General features: G+C 29.4%; 1 protein-coding gene across 1 annotated transcript in view; it reads left to right on the forward strand.

Moving 5' to 3' along the window:
* The window catches only part of LOC119605300 (glutamate receptor 1-like), a gene marked incomplete at its 3' end in the record, with an annotated part of 73,983 nt that overhangs the window by 16,803 nt on the left and 36,105 nt on the right, over positions 1-21,075 (forward strand). The window contains exons 2-4 of the mRNA XM_037958328.1: positions 958-1,110; positions 3,935-4,062; positions 6,034-6,163. Of these exons, the coding sequence (XP_037814256.1) occupies positions 958-1,110; positions 3,935-4,062; positions 6,034-6,163 (411 nt within the window). The remainder of the gene's footprint in view (positions 1-957; positions 1,111-3,934; positions 4,063-6,033; positions 6,164-21,075) is intronic.

Raw genomic sequence — 21,075 nt, forward strand, 5'->3', positions numbered from 1 at the left:
TTTTATTTAGTTTTACATGTTTTAAAGTTTACTACAACAACTTCTACTGCAACAAATAACAAATATTTTATATGAATGATGACTGTGTGTAAAAATTTATATAAAAGTTTTTCATAAAAAATACATTTTTACATGCATGTTTCTGCCTGCAGTTGTGAGTAAGTGTGCATGTGTTGTTGCTGTTGTCTTTATAAAGTTATTTTTCATTTTAAAATAAAAAACAGTTATTTTGTTTTTTCGCCGTAATTTACCACTCACAGATAACGTAAGCAACACTCATACATACACACAGAACCGTTAGCCAAAGAGAAAGTAAAAGAGAGAGATAGAGGGAGAAACATTGAAGATAGTTCTACCCAGGAATGGAAAAATTCATAAGATCAAACTTTTTTTTAAACTATTTCATATTAAAATTAGCAAGTACTCAGGAGTTAAGCTTGATGCTTCCTTCGAATGATCGAATTTTTTAAATAATTGATTTATTAAAAGAAAATTCTATTTATGTATAACAAAAAATTATGACACTTAAAAAAAAATGATTTCTCATCTCTGAATCTGAACCAAAACTATGGAATATCTCATATACTATTGTGTAAAATAAAATAAAACTGTAGTCGTATTTTACATGGTGGCCAAAGTTTTAATGGTTTGTGAAGCCAAAAAGGATTTTATTTCCATATTTTCCATAAATTTTTATTACAAACTTTTATTGCAATTCCAGAAGCTAAATATATTTGAGGTAAAAATTTAAATCACAAAGAAAATGCAATGATACAATTAAATGAAGATAAATTTATCACTTTTCCTTAAGGGAAAATTTTAATACAACAAATTTAATAAAATATAATTTTTATAAAAAATTTTCTTAAAACACTCTTCTGTTTTGTATTTTAGTATAGAAATCTATCTAAGAACTTTATTAATTTAATATTATTTTCTTTACTCTTTTAATTACAGGCGCCATCTTTGAACAGGGTACCGATGAAGTACAATCCGCCTTTAAATATGCCATGCTCAATCACAATCTGAATGTATCATCTCGACGTTTTGAATTGCAGGCTTATGTTGATGTTATTAATACTGCGGATGCATTTAAATTATCACGTTTAAGTAGGTGGTCAACATAAAAAGTACTTAAATTTAAAGGATTTATTTTATTTCAGTTCAATTTATTTCATTTTATTTTTTTTTTTTTTTCAACTCTGTTTTTTGCTGTTGTAGTCTCGCTTTTAATTTCGCGTTCATTAAATAAGGTCAACAAATGGCGCCAATTGAAATTTATTTTTTATTTATTTTATGTCTCTTATTTTTGGTCGTTTGTATGTATTTGTTTTTTTTATTTATTTTTTTTTTTTTTTTTGTAAAATTTATTGTGTACTTGTGACATGGGTGAACACAACAAGCATTAGGGTAGAAACGAATGCGAATTGAAAATGAAATTGAAAATTGAATAGCTTAAAAAGGGGTTAAAGAAATAGACATTTAAATGGGGATTTAGTGTAATCATCCAAAACAAGTAGCCCCAGTATTTTGTTCATTAAAAACAGTGACATTATTACATTGAAACTTGTTGAAAAATCCATATTTCTGTTAATATTTTTGGGAAATGACATTAAAGGTATTAACCAAACGTAAAAAAACGAATCAATAATTTGCTACTAGAAACTAGAAAATAAATATAATAATTACACAAAGGAAACGACTATTAGTTCTAGTTCATTTCTAGTTCAGTTCTAGTTCAGTTCTAGTTCAGTTCTAGTTCAGTTCTAGCTCAGTTCTAGTTCAGTTCTAGTTCAGTTCTAGTTCAGTTCTAGTTCAGTTCTAGTTCAGTTCTAGTTCAGTTCTAGTTCAGTTCTAGTTCAGTTCTAGTTCAGTTCTAGTTCAGTTCTAGTTCAGTTCTAGTCAGTTCTAGTTCAGTTCTAGTTCAGTTCTAGTTCAGTTCTAGTTCAGTTCTAGTTCAGTTCTAGTTCAGTTCTAGTTCAGTTCTAGTTCAGTTCTAGTTCAGTTCTAGTTCAGTTCTAGTTCAGTTCTAGTTCAGTTCTAGTTCAGTTCTAGTTCAGTTCTAGTTCAGTTCTAGTTCAGTTCTAGTTCAGTTCTAGTTCAGTTCTAGTTCAGTTCTAGTTCAGTTCTAGTTCAGTTCTAGTTCTAGTTCAGTTCTAGTTCAGTTCAGTTCTAGTTCAGTTCTAGTTCAGTTCTAGTTCAGTTCTAGTTCAGTTCTAGTTCAGTTCTAGTTCAGTTCTAGTTCAGTTCTAGTTCAGTTCTAGTTCAGTTCTAGTTCAGTTCTAGTTCAGTTCTAGTTCAGTTCTAGTTCAGTTCTAGTTCAGTTCTAGTTCAGTTCTAGTTCAGTTCTAGTTCAGTTCTAGTTCAGTTCTAGTTCAGTTCTAGTTCAGTTCTAGTTCAGTTCTAGTTCAGTTCTAGTTCAGTTCTAGTTCAGTTCTAGTTCAGTTCTAGTTCAGTTCTAGTTCAGTTCTAGTTCAGTTCTAGTTCAGTTCTAGTTCAGTTCTAGTTCAGTTCTAGTTCAGTTCTAGTTCAGTTCTAGTTCAGTTCTAGTTCAGTTCTAGTTCAGTTCTAGTTCAGTTCTAGTTCAGTTCTAGTTCAGTTCTAGTTCAGTTCTAGTTCAGTTCTAGTTCAGTTCTAGTTCAGTTCTAGTTCAGTTCTAGTTTTCGTTCTCGTTCAGTTCAGTTCAGTTCTAGTTCAGTTATCGTTCATTCTATTCAGTTATAGTCAGTTATAGTTCAGTTTAGTTCAGTTCTAGTTCAGTTCTAGTTCAGTTCTAGTCAGTTTAGTTCAGTTCTAGTTCAGTTCTAGTTCAGTTCTAGTTCAGTTCTAGTTCAGTTCTAGTTTCAGTTCTAGTTCAGTTCTAGTTCAGTCTAGTTCAGTTCTAGTTCAGTTCTAGTTCAGTTCTAGTTCAGTTCTAGTCAGTTCTAGTTCAGTCTAGTTCAGTTCTAGTTCAGTTCTAGTTCAGTTCTAGGTTCAGTTCTAGTTCAGTTCTAGTTCAGTTCTAGTTCATTTCTAGTCAGTTCTAGTTCAGTTCTAGTTCAGTTCTAGTTCAGTTCTAGTTCAGTTCTAGTTCAGTTCTAGTTCAGTTCTAGTTCAGTTCTAGTTCAGTTCTACTTCAGTTCTAGTTCAGTTCTAATTCAGTTCTACATAGTTCAGGTCTAGTTCAGTTCTTCAAGTTCAAGTTGTTTACTTGTTAAAGTGATTCTACGTAAGTATGATATTTTTTGCTATTGCAAATGACAATTTATCAAGAATCAATTTTCTGTAGAACCTTAATAGACTTGAGAGTGCTCGTTAAGCAATTTCAGAGATGTGACAGAAATACACTCTTGCTGTCGTGAGCAAATGACGCTTTAACATTAATTATGTTTGAATACTTATTGTTTTTTTTTTTTTTTTTGTTTGTTTTCGTAGCTTTTTTATATTCAATGTAGTCGTTTTTTCTTATAGTTGTTTTTTCTGCTACAGTTGTTTTTCTTTATTGAAAATCGTAGTGTAATTCCGTTTTATGTTTGTTTTTAATTGCTTTCCGTTTGTATGCATTTATATCAGATTGCATTACTCTCCCCATGCTTTCTATAGCTCTTGCACTCTCCTTCACTGCCCACTTTTGTTCTTTATAACATATTTTAGTGTAGTGTCTCCCACTATGTATTATGTTTTTGTTGTTGAATTTTGCAATATTATTTCAGTTATACAAACAAACAAAACGTATATTGTCATGCACATGCAAGTACTCGTGAAAATGTTTATATATTTGTTGGTATGATTCATATATAGGCAATTTTGTTTTAACTGAAAACATTCAATTGTAGTTTTGTATTTGTGTTTGTTGTTATTTCAGTTTGATTTTTTTGTTTATGTTTTTCTGTTCTTCTGTTCCTCTGTATGCGTAAATGTATTTTCATCTTACTTTTTTTCAACTATTTTTCAGTATGCAATCAATTTTCTCGTGGCGTTTATTCAATGCTAGGCGCTGTATCGCCGGATTCATTTGATACATTGCATTCATATAGCAATACTTTTCAAATGCCATTTGTAACACCCTGGTTTCCGGAAAAAGTAAGTACATTACCGCCAATATACAAAGAGCTTAAGTTATAAATAACTCAGAGACTAGCGAAAAGTATTTTATCCATTTATTTAAAAAAAAAAAATAAATACATACCACGTTTAATTTTAATTTTTGCATATTTTAACATATCTTTTAGTTTAGTTTTTATAATCCTTGTTTTTATTTTTCTACTCTTGGCATAAAATTTAATGTTGATAATGAGTTTGTTTTCGTTTTGGTGTTGTGTGTGTGTGTTTTGGCGATTAATCATACGCCCAGTTGGTCCAATGAAAACAACACTTTTTTTTTGGCATTGCTCTTGTTTTTCTCATTTTGCCGAGGAGAAAATTGTTGTTTATTTTCATGAGCATCATTAAAATGAATGTATTGTTCAACAATATTGCCGACATTATGAAATTTATAGGCAGTTTATATTGTTATTAAAGTAGTAAATGTCCAAACAGAAATAACAAAAACTTTACTCTGTCTCTCTAACGGCTATACATAGTCCAACAGCAAACAAACAAAAAAACCCACAAATCATAATAATTTCAAAAAAACAATGACTGGCCCTGGTCTTCCTTCAGCCCCCGGGGAATTTAGAGTCATCCGAAAACAAAACAAAAAATAAATATACAATAAACACGCTTGCTCTCGCATATAAAAACATTAAAAACATAACAAATAGTATTAAATTTTGTATATAATTATAGTTGTAAAAAAAACACACGAAACGTTATCATAATAACAAGACTATAATATGTTCATAAAAATTTAAAATTATGAGGTATTAAAAGATAAATTAACAACTTCATTTAAAGTAGATTTTTTAATATTTAACAAAAAATAAAATAAAAAATGGAATATTGTTAACAAAATAATTACTACAGTTATTACATTTATGTATAAAATAACCTTTTTCATTACAAAGTTATTTCTCAAATATTAAAAATATTTAAAAGGCAAAAATGCTAATGAAGTTATAGTAATTTCATTATTAAGTTAATTCCAAAGAAAATAAAGTCGTTTTTTTATTAACTTTCAAACTTAAATAAACAGACTTTTAAAGGAGCTTGAGTAAGTTACAGACCGATCCTCAGCTATAATGATAAAGTTCATTTAATAAAAGATTTTGAAATATATTTATACCCTACACCACTTTGGGGAGGGTATATTGGGTTTGTGCTTATGTTGTAACGCACAATAATATTGGTCCTTTACCCACCTTGAAGTATACCAATCGACTTATAATAATTTTTTAAGTCAATTTAGCTATGTCCGTCTGTCCGTCCTTCCGTCTGTCCCTCCGTCCATGTAAACATTGTAATCAAACTACTGGTCGCATTTTTTAAAATAATTCTAATAAATTTGATACATGATCTTTTATTGTCTCAGTGACTATTGAAATATGACTTAAATGTACACAATGTTATTCAACAAAAATGGCTAAAGTATATCTGAGACAAGGTACAATTCAACTTAAATGCTTTATTATTTTTTAACTGGTGTAGGGTATTATATGGTCGGCCTCGCGCGACTACTTGATTTTTTTATAAATTACTCAGAGTACTTCTATAAGATTACATATATATCGAACTGTAGACTATAATCAATAATCAAGTATATAAATTAAACTATAATCAGAACTATAGCCTAAACTGGACGGTACTCAACACCATAAACTAGACAAGTCATCTGATTATGAGTTATTTTATCATTTCAAGTACTTCGATTTAAGTGTAAAATTATGTTACTCTCCTCATGAGAACTTGTTTGAATGTAAAATAAGTGAAATATTTTATAACTATTTCCTTAACTTCATAATCTTTAATTTTAGTTCATTCAACGATATTTTTTATAAACACTTGTACTATATAATCTTACATCCTCTAAATTTTATAATATTTCTATAACATATTTATTTTATAACAATTGTTAATAACAATTTTTTTCTGTAAACATTATGTGCTCTCATTTAGGTGCTTACACCATCATCCGGTTTTTTGGATTTTGCCATTAGTATGCGTCCGGACTATCATCAAGCCATTATCGATACAATACAATTTTACGGTTGGCGTAAAATAATTTATCTCTATGATTCACATGATGGTGAGTACACAAAAAAAAAATATGAACAAATCGAATTGAAACAAAATCTATAACTCTATGTGCAATATAGACAATTGGTTGGGTATATAAACTCCTACAATCACATAGTAAAACATTGATATGAAACAAAAATACATTTAATTTATTGTTATAATGACTTGACACAAAAAAAAATATAAATGTAATATCAAAGCAAATATACTTAATAATACAAATAACAATAATGGTGAAATATGTAGGTTTTGTTATTTTATCTCACACGCTTTTATAATATAGAATTTTTGTCTAATGTTAACTTTATAGATAAATAAAAATATAAACATTTAATATAGCATTTATAGAAACATAATACATACAAATGTACTAAAACAGGAACACAAACAAAAATATTTATATACATATGAATCTGTATAGATTCACTTATACATAAATAAATAAAAGGACAACTATTATATATTTGACAGTATGACAATAAAGACTTAAACATTTAAAAGGCACAAAAGAAATCAAACTGAGTAAAAAAGAAAATAACAAAATTATTAAAGAACAGTAGCAGTAACAACAAAAAACAACATCATTTAAGGACATCTTAAGAGTAGACGTTCAAAAAAAAAAAGGACATCATCATTGATTAATGAGCAACAATCTGTTGAGAGAATGCGAGTTCATAATAAAACATTTATTTTGATTAAAACTTAACAAAATTGTTATTTAGCAGATATTTATTACCCAACTGAAGAGTCCAAAGCACAGAATAAAAACGGAAACAAAAGTAAATCGATAAAAGGGCTAAAATACATACATATGTATATTTCAGCAATATATTTTGTAATTAAGAATTATTATGTATATTTAACACTTTATTGGCACGTTTATAAGATTTTTCGGATTCATGCCAGTCACTTGATGACGTCTGTCTGAGTTGTAAATTATTTTCTTTTTCGAAACATTAGTTTTAAAGGAAATAATTTCCCAAATTGTGTCAAATGAAAAGTTATGGACTTTTTGATTCAAATACAATTTATAACAATTAATGATGCAAGAGACATATTTATTTTTATTATAAGAAGTAAATCGATTAATTAAAGAGCTTCGGGAAAGAAAACAGTCTAGTCTGTGGTCTAGTCGATAGTCTAGGCTATAATCTAGTCTATAGTCTAGTCTATAGTCTAGTCTATAGTCTAGTCTATAGTCTAGTCTATAGTCTAGTCTAGTCTATAGTCTAGTCTATAGTCTAGTCTATAGTCTAGTCTATAGTCTAGTCTATAGTCTAGTCTATAGTCTAGTCTATAGTCTAGTCTATAGTCTAGTCTATAGTCTAGTCTATAGTCTAGTCTATAGTCTAGTCTATAGTCTAGTCTATAGTCTAGTCTATAGTCTAGTCTATAGTCTAGTCTATAGTCTAGTCTATAGTCTAGTCTATAGTCTAGTCTATAGTCTAGTCTATAGTCTAGTCTATAGTCTAGTCTATAGTCTAGTCTAGTCTATAGTCTAGTCTATAGTCTAGTCTATAGTCTAGTCTATAGTCTAGTCTATAGTCTAGTCTATAGTCTAGTCTATAGTCTAGTCTATAGTCTAGTCTATAGTCTAGTCTATAGTCTAGTCTATAGTCTAGTCTATAGTCTAGTCTATAGTCTAGTCTATAGTCTAGTCTATAGTCTAGTCTATAGTCTAGTCTATAGTCTAGTCTATAGTCTAGTCTATAGTCTAGTCTATAGTCTAGTCTATAGTCTAGTCTATAGTCTAGTCTATAGTCTAGTCTATAGTCTAGTCTATAGTCTAGTCTATAGTCTAGTCTATAGTCTAGTCTATAGTCTAGTCTATAGTCTAGTCTATAGTCTAGTCTATAGTCTAGTCTATAGTCTAGTCTATAGTCTAGTCTATAGTCTAGTCTATAGTCTAGTCTATAGTCTAGTCTATAGTCTAGTCTATAGTCTAGTCTATAGTCTAGTCTATAGTCTAGTCTATAGTCTAGTCTATAGTCTATAGTCTAGTCTATAGTCTAGTCTATAGTCTAGTCTATAGTCTAGTCTATAGTCTAGTCTATTCTAGTCTATAGTCTAGTCTATAGTCTAGTCTATATTCTAGTCTATATTCTAGTCTATAGTCTAGTCTATAGTCTAGTCTAGTCTATAGTCTAGTCTAGTCTATAGTCTAGTCTATAGTCTAGTCTATAGCAGTGATGCCAGGAGATTTTTTTCAGAAATCCCTACGCTTATGAGAAAAAATCCCTTTTTTCCCTACACACACTTTTTATTTTCCCTACATTTTTCCCTACACTACTTTTTTCCATTTTTTTCAAAGTTTATCTTAAAAAAATACAAAAATAACATCAAAAACTAAAATATTAGCTCCGTTTTATAATATACATATATGTATGTATTTTTTTTTTTTTTAATTTTTAGGAATGAAATTTCTAGAATTTAAATTAAAATTTTTTTTTTCTTTCAATTAAGATTAAAAAAAAAACAATTGAAAGATTTATGGTAGTATATCGAATCGTGATAAAAATTTATTTTATGTGCCTCCAACAAAAAAATTTTCATAAAATAATTATTTTAAATAAGGTTTACTTTTGCGTTTACTTTTTGCGGTTTACTTTTATAAATTTTCAGAACATTAAATTCATTTTTTCAATCCTGAGTTACTGCATTAAGCCCCCGACTACTCTATCTATAAGGAGTCAGAATATATCGCCCTACAGGATTGGCATAATCCAAAAAGTCGTTTCAAAAAAAATGGATATGTATATTTAATGACATTTAACTATTTTTTTAATAACTTTTAAACAAATCAAGGGGTTTTAAAAATCCAGATTCAGATAGTTGAGGTTAATATATTTCTCATATAAATTGAAATTAAATTTTCACAAAAACGTGGGTTTTAGTTTTTACGTTTACAAAAAATCGATTTCATATCGAAAATAATAGACATATTTGAAATTTCATAAATCTATATGAAAGATTTTAGTATGTCGCATGTTTTGAAGACCTTAGTTCAAGAAAGCCGAATTTTGGATTATGCCAGTCTTGTAGCGATATGTAGGCACATATATTGTAGAAATTACAAGCGGAATTTTTACTAACGATACACTTAAAACTGATTTCATTTTTAATTTAAAAGTTTAATACATGAAAGAGTATATTTTTAGTTGTTAAAAACTATGAAATTGAAAAATCCCTACAATTTGACAATAGTAAGAAATCTTTCCCTTTTTCCCTACACGTGAAATTTTTGAAAAAAATCCCTACAAAAGGGGAAAAATCCCTACACTTGGCATCACTGGTCTATAGTCTAGTCTATAGTCTAGTCTATAGTCTAGTCTATAGTCTAGTCTATAGTCTAGTCTATAGTCTAGTCTATAGTCTAGTCTATAGTCTAGTCTATAGTCTAGTCTATAGTCTAGTCTATAGTCTAGTCTATAGTCTAGTCTATAGTCTAGTCTATAGTCTAGTCTATAGTCTAGTCTATAGTCTAGTCTATAGTCTAGTCTATAGTCTAGTCTATTGTCTAGTCTATAGTCTAGTCTATAGTCTAGTCTAGTCTAGTCTATAGTCTAGTCTAGGCTATAGACATCTCTTTATTTTTTGTTTTAGACCAGTCTGTAGTCTTAACTATAGAATTATATATAGTCTTCACTATAGACCAATTTATAGTTTTAGCTAGACATTTCACCTCTCTTTAGCTCCGACTATAGACTAGTGAAATTCTAAACAGTTTTAACAATTTTCTACCCCACTGTACTTCTGCCTGTAGATACTAAATTAGGTCATACAAGAACATATGAAACTTCTCTCTTTTATTTAAACTAGATTAAAAACTAAAAACAAGTGTACAGCTTTAATACAAATAACAAACTAAATTTTTTTTATAAAAAAAATATAACAACAAAAATCCTAACAAAAAAGGAAGAGAAAATAAGATGAAGTGCAAATAAAATTTATGATGAAAGTGATTTAAAAAAGAAAGACATGATAATTAAATCTGCTCAGTTTAGTTTCTATTCTAATAATTTTCTATATAAATACATAAATATGTGTGGATTTAGTTTCTATTACAGTTGATGTTTGTTTTATTTTGCGTTTATGTCGCATAACATTTTATTATTCTCTATTCTATACGTATGAACATGAAGAAATGTATACATGACAATATTAGTGCCATGTGATATTTACATCCTTGGCACGACCCTTGAACTGTTGGTTTCTTTGTTTCCTTTTTTTTGCTTTTAGTAGCAAGTATTGTATGCAAAATAGGTATGTAAAAGTATGAGTGAGAATTTAATGTATACTATGCACACATACATGCATAAGTATATGTTTTGTTTATTTCTTGTTTTATATGTGTATGTGTGATTTTATAGTTTATTTATTTTGTTCATAGTTTAAAAATATGTAACAACAAGTAAATACAAATGTCAACTGTATTTATATGCATTCATGCAACATCTTTGTGAACTATTCATGAAATAACAAATACAAACTCAAGCAACATGCACAGATACAAATACAACTACCAACATTAATTCACACAGATACTTAGTACATACACACAGCCACATATTTTCACACACTTGCTTTATGCATGGAAAAGTGTAAAGTTTACTCAACCATGACTTGAAAAAGTAAAAAAAAGAAACAAAAAACTATACAAAAACTACTTCTGCTACTATTTTTATATGAATATATTTTGCGTACAGGGTAATAAGTACACATGCAAGTGTAATGTCTACGTACATATGTATGTATATTTAGGGGGAGTATGTGTATGTGTGTGTTTATGAGTACAAAGTACCTTTAAGTATAGTTAACATTTATAAAGAAACATCAGGGGGCATTAGTAAAAGTTGTTATAAATTGTTGTAGCACTAAGTATGCATGCTCTAGCAGTCAGTTCTGCAGTAGTATGTAGCAATAATAGTTTTAGAACCTGAAATCATATTAGAAGTTTTAAAACAGTATTTTATCTTAACGCCTCATAAAAACATTAACTTTGTAAAAATAATATAAATTTTTTAGAAAAAAAACCTAACAAAATGGTAAGAAAATCTCAAATAATAAAGGTACCCTATGAGGGTTGGTGTAAACTTATGCAACATACATCAAATTATACAGACATTTTTATAACCACATCATACATTATGTAAAATAGTAAAAAAATTTAAATAGAAAATTTGCTCTTAAAATGTTTGGGTTTGTTTTCTTTTAAAAATGCTCGTGTATGTGTGTAATTTCATATCAGTTTACATAATTTGTAATTTTCAATTTAAGTATCGAACATAATATTATCAGTCTAGTAGTCTTAAAACTCTCTTATTTTTTATACTTACTATTTAATTTAATTATTTTCCTTTATAGAGGAAAATATTTAATTACATAGACGACTAAAAAAGAATCGATATTAAAGTGTTGTATACAAATTTAGATTTGTTTCTGGTACTATTTTCAAAATTTTACCAATATCAAGAAATTTATAGAAAATTTCCTATAAATTTTGTTTGAAGATTTCTTAAAAATAAAAAAAAAATTAAAAAATAGGAAATTTTATTAAAATTTTCTACAAATGTGAAGTTTATCATGACGAATTAAAAAAGGAAATTGTTTAAACTCGCATATCTCAGAAACTGCAACGGTTTGAGTACTCAAGTTTTGTATGGAGAAACATTGACACCCATATGAACATATGAAAATGGGCGGCCTATCTTTAGTGGGCGTGCCACCTTCTATATAAAGAAAATCTTAAATTAGTATATCTGTGCAAATATAACAGCCAGAGTCCTCAATTTTTTTCGAAGCCATTTTAGTATCAAAGTCAATATTTAGGACATAAGATGGGCGGACCAACAATAGGGGCGTGGAACCTCCCATATGAATTAAATACAAAAATTCGTTTATCTGGAAAACTATTAATGCTATAATCTTCAAATTTTACATTACAATTTTAAAATCAATGTGAACATTTGGGTACAAAATGAGCGGACTAGCAATAGAGGGAGCTGTACCGCTCATAAGAATTAAATACAAAAATTCGTTTATCTGGGAAACTATTAGATCTAAAATATTAAATTTTACACGAAGAACTTTAACATTTATTTAAACTTTTGGGGGGAAATGGGCGGACTTTCTTTAGGTGGGTTTGGAACCTCCCATATGAATTAAATAAAAAAATTCGTATATTTGAGAAATTACTAAAGCTAAAATCTTGAAATTTTGCAAGAACAACTTTCACAATGTAAACATTTGTTTAATAAATTGGCGGACTAGCAATAGGCGGAGTGGTACCTCCCATATGAATTATGTGAAAAAATTCGTATATCTGGGAAAATATTAGAGCTAGAATCCTCAAATTCCTGCACGAAGTACTCTGACATTCATGTGAACATTTGGAAAATTTTTAAAAATGGGCGGATTTTCAATGGGGGTCTTGGGAGCCCTTATTCGAAAATTTGTTTAAAGGAAATTTATGAAAAATGTTCTCTGAACAGAAAATTAGTCGATAATTTTTTTCTCAGTCCAATTATTCGAAAATTTTCTATAAAGAATATTTTAAAAAATTTTCCCTTTATAGAAAATTTGACAGTTTTTCCTCAGTCCTTATTTTAGATTTTATTTTTTTGTATGTCCTTAAGAAACAAACAACATCTAAAAACTACAGAGTGAAAATGTGAATAATGAATACAAAGTTCCTGGAATCTTCTGCTTAACACACAGATACACACACACACATTCGCATTTACATCAGCTCAGTTTACACACGAAAACCTCAACATAAAACCGAACAGAATAGGATTGAGAAAAATTTTACTATATTCTTACAACTACAACAGCAACTACTATACTACTGACTGGTTTACAATGTCAGCAGAACTTTTAAGACTGAATTCCTTTCAAGTTTAATTTTGTCTTCTTTTTTGTTGTGGAAACATTTTTTTAAAGGAAATTCCCTTAATAATTAAATGCCAAATTTTATTTATATTAAATATTGAAAAGAGTGACAGGCAAAGTTTAAATTTTAAAAATTTGCATAATTTGTATGAAATTAATTACTGTTTTTAAGGATACATATTTTAATAAATTTAATTAAGTATTCTTTAAAATAATTAACTGCTATGAATATTAGATATTAAAGGAAGTAGGGAATATATGGGAATTTCGATTAAATTTATATAAGAGTAAAAACAGTTGTTGACACCAAAATATTGATATGGGTGTTTAACATATGTACATATGCTTGCGATTTATTCGAGTCCAGGAAACTCTTGTAAACTTAAAATGCACTTAAAATTTTAATTTTTCTTTGATTTGCAATAGCTTAAACATCTAGTATTCAAAATTTCTATCACTTTAAAACTCTGCAAATATGTTGTCAATGTAAAACTTTAACACTTTATATGTCTGTAATCCGGTAAATATGTGAAAATGTATTTGTTTTGTTGTTAACTTTTTATTATATATAATATTAAACAATGAGTAGAATGATGTTAGCAGTGGTTAGTATCACATTTCGTAAATTGTTTTTGTACTTTATATCTATTTTGCAACTTCTCAAACATACACACACATACATACATACATAACATCACTCCCTGCAGTTTGGGGTGACAGTCTTGAGCTAAGTAGTTGAATTTTCTTTTTATGGATAAATTAACAACAATTGTTTTATGTAATTATCTTCTAGATTACTTTGGCGAAATTTTCGTGACGTTACATCTATTAGATATTCGATTAAAATAGAGATTGGCTTCTCCATTAACAATTTTAACTTGTAACTACTGGGTCACAATTACTTCAAAAAACAACTCCATATAGTTTTATATATATTATATACAATATGTATGTATATGTAGGTCTATATATATAAGTATGTAATAGAAATAAAATCCATCCAACTTCATTTAAGCGATTACTTTTTTAAAAGGCAACAACAAACAACAAGATGAAAACAAAACTAGTGGGTAGTGTCCCACTAAAATCTTGATGCGTTCGTTGTACTTTTACATTTGCAGCAATGACGTTGACTATACAAACCATGCAGCTCGAGTTTATGAAGTTTTCCAGGATCTCTGTAGTTAAGTAAGGCATCTTTAAACTGAGTAACCAAGTAAGAATTTGCTAGAGTTTTGGTCCAACCAACACCCAAAACTACATCAAGCATTAAACAACAGCAACAACAACTTATAGTATCTAGCTCAATAGCTGCAGTAGCAGTAGTTCACAGTGAAAGTAGTAGCAATAGTTAATATGAACTGCAGTAGTTGTAGTATACCATAGTATTGTAAATTATATATGAATGTTTAGCTGTAGCTATCTGTCTGCATATGTATATGTGGGTGAAATAGTGTTTTTGTCTATGTGTATGTGTGTTTTTGTGCATTTGCCAGGATGTGCTCCATTTATTATGTTTCATCGTTTTTAGAGTTAAAATTCAGTTCCCTCCATTTTTATGTTTTAGTTAAGTTTAGTTTCTAACACACATTCTTAAATACATTTGTATGTGTGTGTATGTGCAACGTCCTTTATTTAGAACGACTTTTTAAGATGAAGTGCTGTATAATCTTAAATTTAATCCATAAAGTGTAGTTTTTTCTTGCTATTATTTTCACAATTTTCTATTTTGTAAAACTATACCAAAATATAACGGATGTTAACTTAACGAGCACCAAATACACTCACGCTCATAAAAGTCTCATATGTGCATTGACATTAGGGTGCTTCTAAATTTTTTGGAAAATTTCATAAAAAAGACTTTGCAGCGTTTTTTACATTTCTACTAATGATATCAGCCACAATAAAACCAAAGAACTAATTGATCTCTAAAATTTGGAAAATTTTAAATGAAATTATTGAAAATTCTGTTTTGAAGCAGTCTAATTCACATTTGTTTACAGTTATTGAGAGCGAATAATTTTAAAATGAAATAAGAAATATGAGAAAAGGACCTTTTGGTGATAAAATGTAACAACTAAATTTAAAAAACTTAACATGATATTTAATATATTTTATAAATGAATCTATAAAAAGATAAGAAACTGTTATAGTTTACAAAAATGTTTAGTTTCAAGAAAAAATTCCCTTGGAATGCTTAGTTGCAGTTATTTTATTTACTTAAAGCCTAGAAATATGTCACCATTTTTGCATTTTACACTGGAATAAATCTTTACTAAAAAAAACTAATTCCTGGAATATTCTTGAATAAAAGCAATTAATCTAAAAACATGCTTATTTTTTAATTATTTATACCCTACACCACTTTAGTGGGGAGGGTATATTGGATTTGTGCTGATGTTTGTAACGCACAATAATATTGGTCCTATACCCACCTTAAAGTATACCAATCGGCTTAGAATCATTTTCTGAGTCGATTTAGCTATGTCCATCCGTCTGTCCGTCCGTCTGTCCGTCCGTCTGTCCGTCCGTCCGTCCGTCTGTCCGCCCGTCTGTCCGTCCGTCTGTCCGTCCATGTAAACCTTGTAATCAAACTACAGGTCACAATTTTGAAGATAATCCAATGAAATTTGGCACATGATCTTCTATTGTTTCAGGGACGAAGCCTATTGAAAATGGTTAATATCGGTCAATTATTTCACCTAGCCCCCATACAACTGAACCCCCGAATAGGGCTTGTAAACCTTGTAATCAAACTACAGGTCAATGAAATTTGGCAGATGATCTTCAATGGTACCGGAGACGAAGCCTACTGAAAATGGTTAACATCGGTCCATTATTTCACCTAGACCCCATACAACTGAACCCGACAAATAGGGATTTTAAATTTATAATTATGTTTAATATACTCGCATCTCGACAAAAAGCTGCAAAACCAAGTTCTGTACTAGCCTTGATGACTCTCATCATGGTCTCATTTGACCATAGCCCCTATACAAATCCCCCTTCAAAATTTGACTTAAATGTCCCCAATTTTATTCAACAATAAATGGCTTAAGTATAATTCAAGGCAAAGTGCAATTCAACTTAAGTGCTTTATTATGAAAACAAAATCACATTTCATTTTTGTAACAGGTGTAGGGTATTATATAGTCAGCCTCGCCCGACTATAATCTCTTACTTGTTTTTAAATTAATTTTCTTTAATTTTTCCAAAAAAAAACAATCCGCATTTCATCCACAAATTGTTTCCATCCGCGATTTCCGTACATATAAAAACAAAGCAACAAAAAGTATATGTTGTTGTTGTTTTCAGCTATAAAATTTTTTATATAAAAATATCCAGCAAAAACCTTCATTATTTTAACTCAGTGATATCATTACGGTCAAGTACTTACCACACTCGCTTACAAATAGGAAGTTAAATAAGTACTTACCCACGATATATATGGAAGTTAAGAAGCATATTAACAAAAACTTTAGTTAAAAGCGCAAAAAATACATTTTTGGTTTAAAATTTATACCAGACGTGGATCATTAATAGTGGAATCCTTGGTCATCAAAAACTCACTTTGACCTTTATATCTTAAAGTAAAATTTTTCGACAAAACCATAAATTTGGTTGAAATAGAAAAACAATTGAAAGTTATATATAAAATATAGATTTTAACTTAATGAAAACAAAAATTCTTTTATTTAAATTAAGGTTTTAGCAATATAACTAAAAATATTTAACTTCACTACAAACACTAGCAAATATTTAAAATTTATTTCTTTACCATCCCCCTCCCTCTCTCATTCTCTACAAACAAATTTCTAAATAAAATGTTACAATTCATTTCCGTTTGGCTGAAAGATCCAAATAAATAGTGTATTTGTATTAAATTGCTGCTGGAAAGTTTTTGTTGTATTTTTCTTCAATATCTTTTTTTTTTTTTTTGTAAAAAAATCCAATAAATGGCAAAAGTAACTACAATTCAAATTTTATCGAAAAGTAAAGTAAAGCATACGAATTGGAAGGCGTACTTTGTTTTTTTTTTTCTTCCACACAATTTTTTCCATTATATCCATAGAAAAGTTTGTATCTCTGATGGTTTGCTTTTTCAGTTTGATATTTTTTTTTCTCCATTTTCTTTTTTCGAGTATTATATAGTATTTCCGTTTTCCGGTTTGTTATGTTTAGCATTCTATTAAATACATTTTGTATTAAAAGTTTTTCATAAGAATACAGTTTACTTATGTATGCTTACCCCCTCAAATAGAGCCAACATAAAGAAAAAGTAACGAAGAAAATAAAATTAAATCAAAAGAATACTATACTTACATACATATGTATGTATATATACACACAAGAATATTTATTTATTTTAATGTGTGTTGGCATAGAAATATAATAATTTCTTTTTGGCAACATTTTGTTCGAACTCTTGTTGATAATACTGATGCTGTCCGTTCGTGTGATATTACAACTTTAATAACTTTTATGGCTTTGAATAGCAATAAGTTTAGAAAAGTCCGGTGTGTTACTTGCATGAAAATTTGCCTAAAAATTAATTTAGAAACAAATATTTAATCATGATTCTTAAAAGAAAACCATTCGTTCCAATTTTGTTTGCTTTTTTATATGTTGATAAAAAATGTTATTATAAAAACTATTATCACAACTAATTTGTAAAATTTTTAATAACAATCCTTCTTTTAAAATATTGAAATATATGATTTTCCGTTTCTTTCGCGAATATTCCCAGAACAACATTTCACTTAAAATGTACAAATTATTGGAATACTTTTAGGGCTTTCTGATTTTTAACTGTGTTAGAATAAATGCTTTACTTTTTATCAGAGAAATTGCATCTAAAAATTATTGAAAATATTTTAGTGCAAGCTACCATTTAACCGATTTGTGGTTTATTTGTTAAGAGTTTAGTTTTTTGAAATCGAATAATTCGAGAAGGGTATGCATGTCGAAGTGCTTTGAGTGAGTACCTGCCGTGTTGGCCTATCTCACGGTGGTCTTTTTCATCCACTTGGTAGCCTTGAGAACGGCCTACCATCGCCCCTTCAATCTTCAAGGAAAAAATCAGTTGCCAATTTTTGTACATGGCTAAGCCGGTCCATGTACAAGCACTTTGCTGAAGTTATCGATCTATCTAAACTCTTGCCATAGTAGCCCCGTTGGGGAAGGACAGGTGTCATGAGTAAGCTCAATCTAACCCCGACAAAGGAAAAGGCAATCACTGGTTAGAGTCAATAGAAGGGGCGCACCCAACATCAGGAGAAAACACCCTATTGATGTTATGAGGAATGCTCATGTCCCTACAAAACATTCTCATCATCTAAAGACTCATCCCAGTGCATTCCTGGACCTCTTAAAGTCGCCCAACCAAACTACTGACATGGCTTCTGTTGGTTTGGCAACAGCACCTAGAGACGTATTTGGTAGCCCGAAATACCCAAGATAATAAATCAGGTTCCCTCTTCATGAACCGATCTGTAACAAAGGATGTAAGAATTTTCAAAGTCAACTGAACCCAATAATTGCCCCGACAAATAGCCGCGTAGCTTACTAATTCAGTACTAGTCTCCAATATATGGAGATTTTGTCAATCTTTTACCAATTTTTGCATCAGTTCCATCCCATGATCATAAAGATCTTTCTACGGAATGACAGGCAACTACTGAACGCTAACCTGACAATTCACCAGCATATACCGGCTTCCTACTACACGACCGGTAAGAAATACCGATCGCGTTCAGGAATCCAGCATATGCTGCTTTGTACCCAGACCTGCGTCATTTGAATACAAAATTAGCCAACACATTATATATAGGGTATATCAGCCCTTAAACCAACAATCTCTTCCCAACAATCTAGTCCACTTAATATTTATTTATGTTAAACATAAATGTTGTTAAATTAAAATTTTATATTTATTAATACATACCAAAAAACTGTATTTAATTTAACTTAAAAATTTTAAATACATTTATGTTTAACAATAACAATAATTTAAAATTCCTTGTTAAATCGTTAAATCCTAGCAAAAATTCTTGAAAATTCTTATTAAATTAAATATGAAGTTCTAAAAATCTATTACCATATTAAAAATGGCAGCTTAATGATGGCAACTTGCTAAATATTAGATTTTCTTCAAGTGTAGGCAAATTTTAAAGGAATCAGTACAGACTTGTGAACATTTTGTTGTTAGTTAGTTCCTGCTACTGCTATTGTCCTTGTTGCTGATGGGATATCCGTTTACAGACCGTTTTTTTGTATGTTTTCCGTACACACATACGTACTACATATGTATGTATGTATGTAAGAGTGTTTATGTGAGAGATTGTTTTATATACAAATCTATGTGTATATGGGAGTTTCTACTATAACTTGTTTCCTTCTTAATGTTTAACAGCACAAAAAACATGATGTTATCTTGAGTACAAGTTTAGTTTTATTTGTATGAAATTGAATTCTTCATTGTTTTTCTTTTTTTACAGCATACTAAATTGTCCCAGTAGTTTTAACAGATTTCAAAGTATCTCTTTTACAACTTATACAAGTATGTAATTTATATAAGTTAAACACAAAGTCGATAATCATTAAAAAAATAATTTGCTTTATTTATTTATAAACGAATTTAAGTGCGTTTATGATTGTGTCTCTGTAAAGCGTCCATAGACTCAGCTAAGCCTTTCCGATCTAACGGGCTTTTAGTGTTTGCATTTGTTTGACTGTGTGCGTATTGTTTATAGTTTCTGTGATAAAGTTTTTCTTATTTTCTAGTTATTTTTGGTTATTTGTTGTTGTTATTCCTCCTCTTTATCTACTTCTGGCCCCACACGCTCCCCCATATTTATTGGTGTTCCATTACTAAAACATTGTTTTCCTTAATTGGTTTTACATCTTAGACATCATTTTGTAACAAAAACAAATGAAAATTCTGAAGAGTGGAAATTTTTTCCTATTTTTCTTTTTTGCAAATGTTTATAAATACATACATATAAATTTTTTGTAAATGTAAGAGAAATCTACCAAGACGTTGTTAGTTAGTGCTAAGTAAGGCAAGTGTTGGTTGTTTGGTTGCCTAGTGAAATTGAATACAAAATTTATTGTAAATGGAAAACCCATCTTTATGTAAGAGTATTACAATATTTATTATATTGTAAATTTACAATACAATTCCCGACAATTTAATCGTTTTTCACACACAAACAAAATGTTGGTCAATAGAGAAGCATTGAGGAAAAATATTTAGCTAATAGAAAGAGGATGTAGACAATTTTTCTTTAGATTTTATGTTTGCTAATAATTGAAATTCCTTCGAGGCTTAAGCAAATGAATATAAAATGAGAGGATTTTGCAAACAATAATTGTTGTAACTTTAATAAATTTCAAATTATTTAGATCGTTGAACAAAAAAAAAAACTTGAAACAATAATGCTAAACAACACCAAAACTAATTTGTATGAATATTGTATGTTGAACCTTTGACCATTTTAAGAATAAAACAAGTAATAATGGTTTATTCGGCTGTACTGAATTTTCTATCCCCTCCATCATAGGGAAAGCTAAAAAATCGTATTTTTTCAATATTTTCACGGGTTGTTTGGAAATTTTCAGACTTATACCTTCTTTATTTATTGACCGTTGAATTGTGCCTTTCGGGTTGCACATGATGAATTAAAAACACTTATATGCTAAAATCTATATAGTCGAAAAGTCAAAAGAGACCGTTTAATGGAGTTACGGTGGGGTTAGAGGATAAGTTCTCTTCTTTGTCAGGGCTTTTTCATACCAGACTTGACACAGTGTGTTCCCTGGGTGTAAAAACTTGTTTTAGACTTCTTTGATGGATTCGTACTTCGGTCTACCGATTATGTTTTCAGGTGTTGTTGACGGACCAGCAGAGGAATCTGCTAGGAAGAAGCTAAAGCATTTCAAAAGTTAGTTAGTTCCTTTCGGATTACAAGGGGCAGTGATGGTTCCCTTCAAAATTACACTATGGTTGCAAGAGACCACTGTGGAATA

The sequence above is a fragment of the Lucilia sericata genome, unplaced genomic scaffold, assembly GCF_015586225.1.
Source record: "Lucilia sericata isolate MDLA Ls3-8-SP2 unplaced genomic scaffold, ASM1558622v1 Contig000472F_arrow, whole genome shotgun sequence".
Taxonomy (NCBI): domain Eukaryota; kingdom Metazoa; phylum Arthropoda; class Insecta; order Diptera; family Calliphoridae; genus Lucilia; species Lucilia sericata.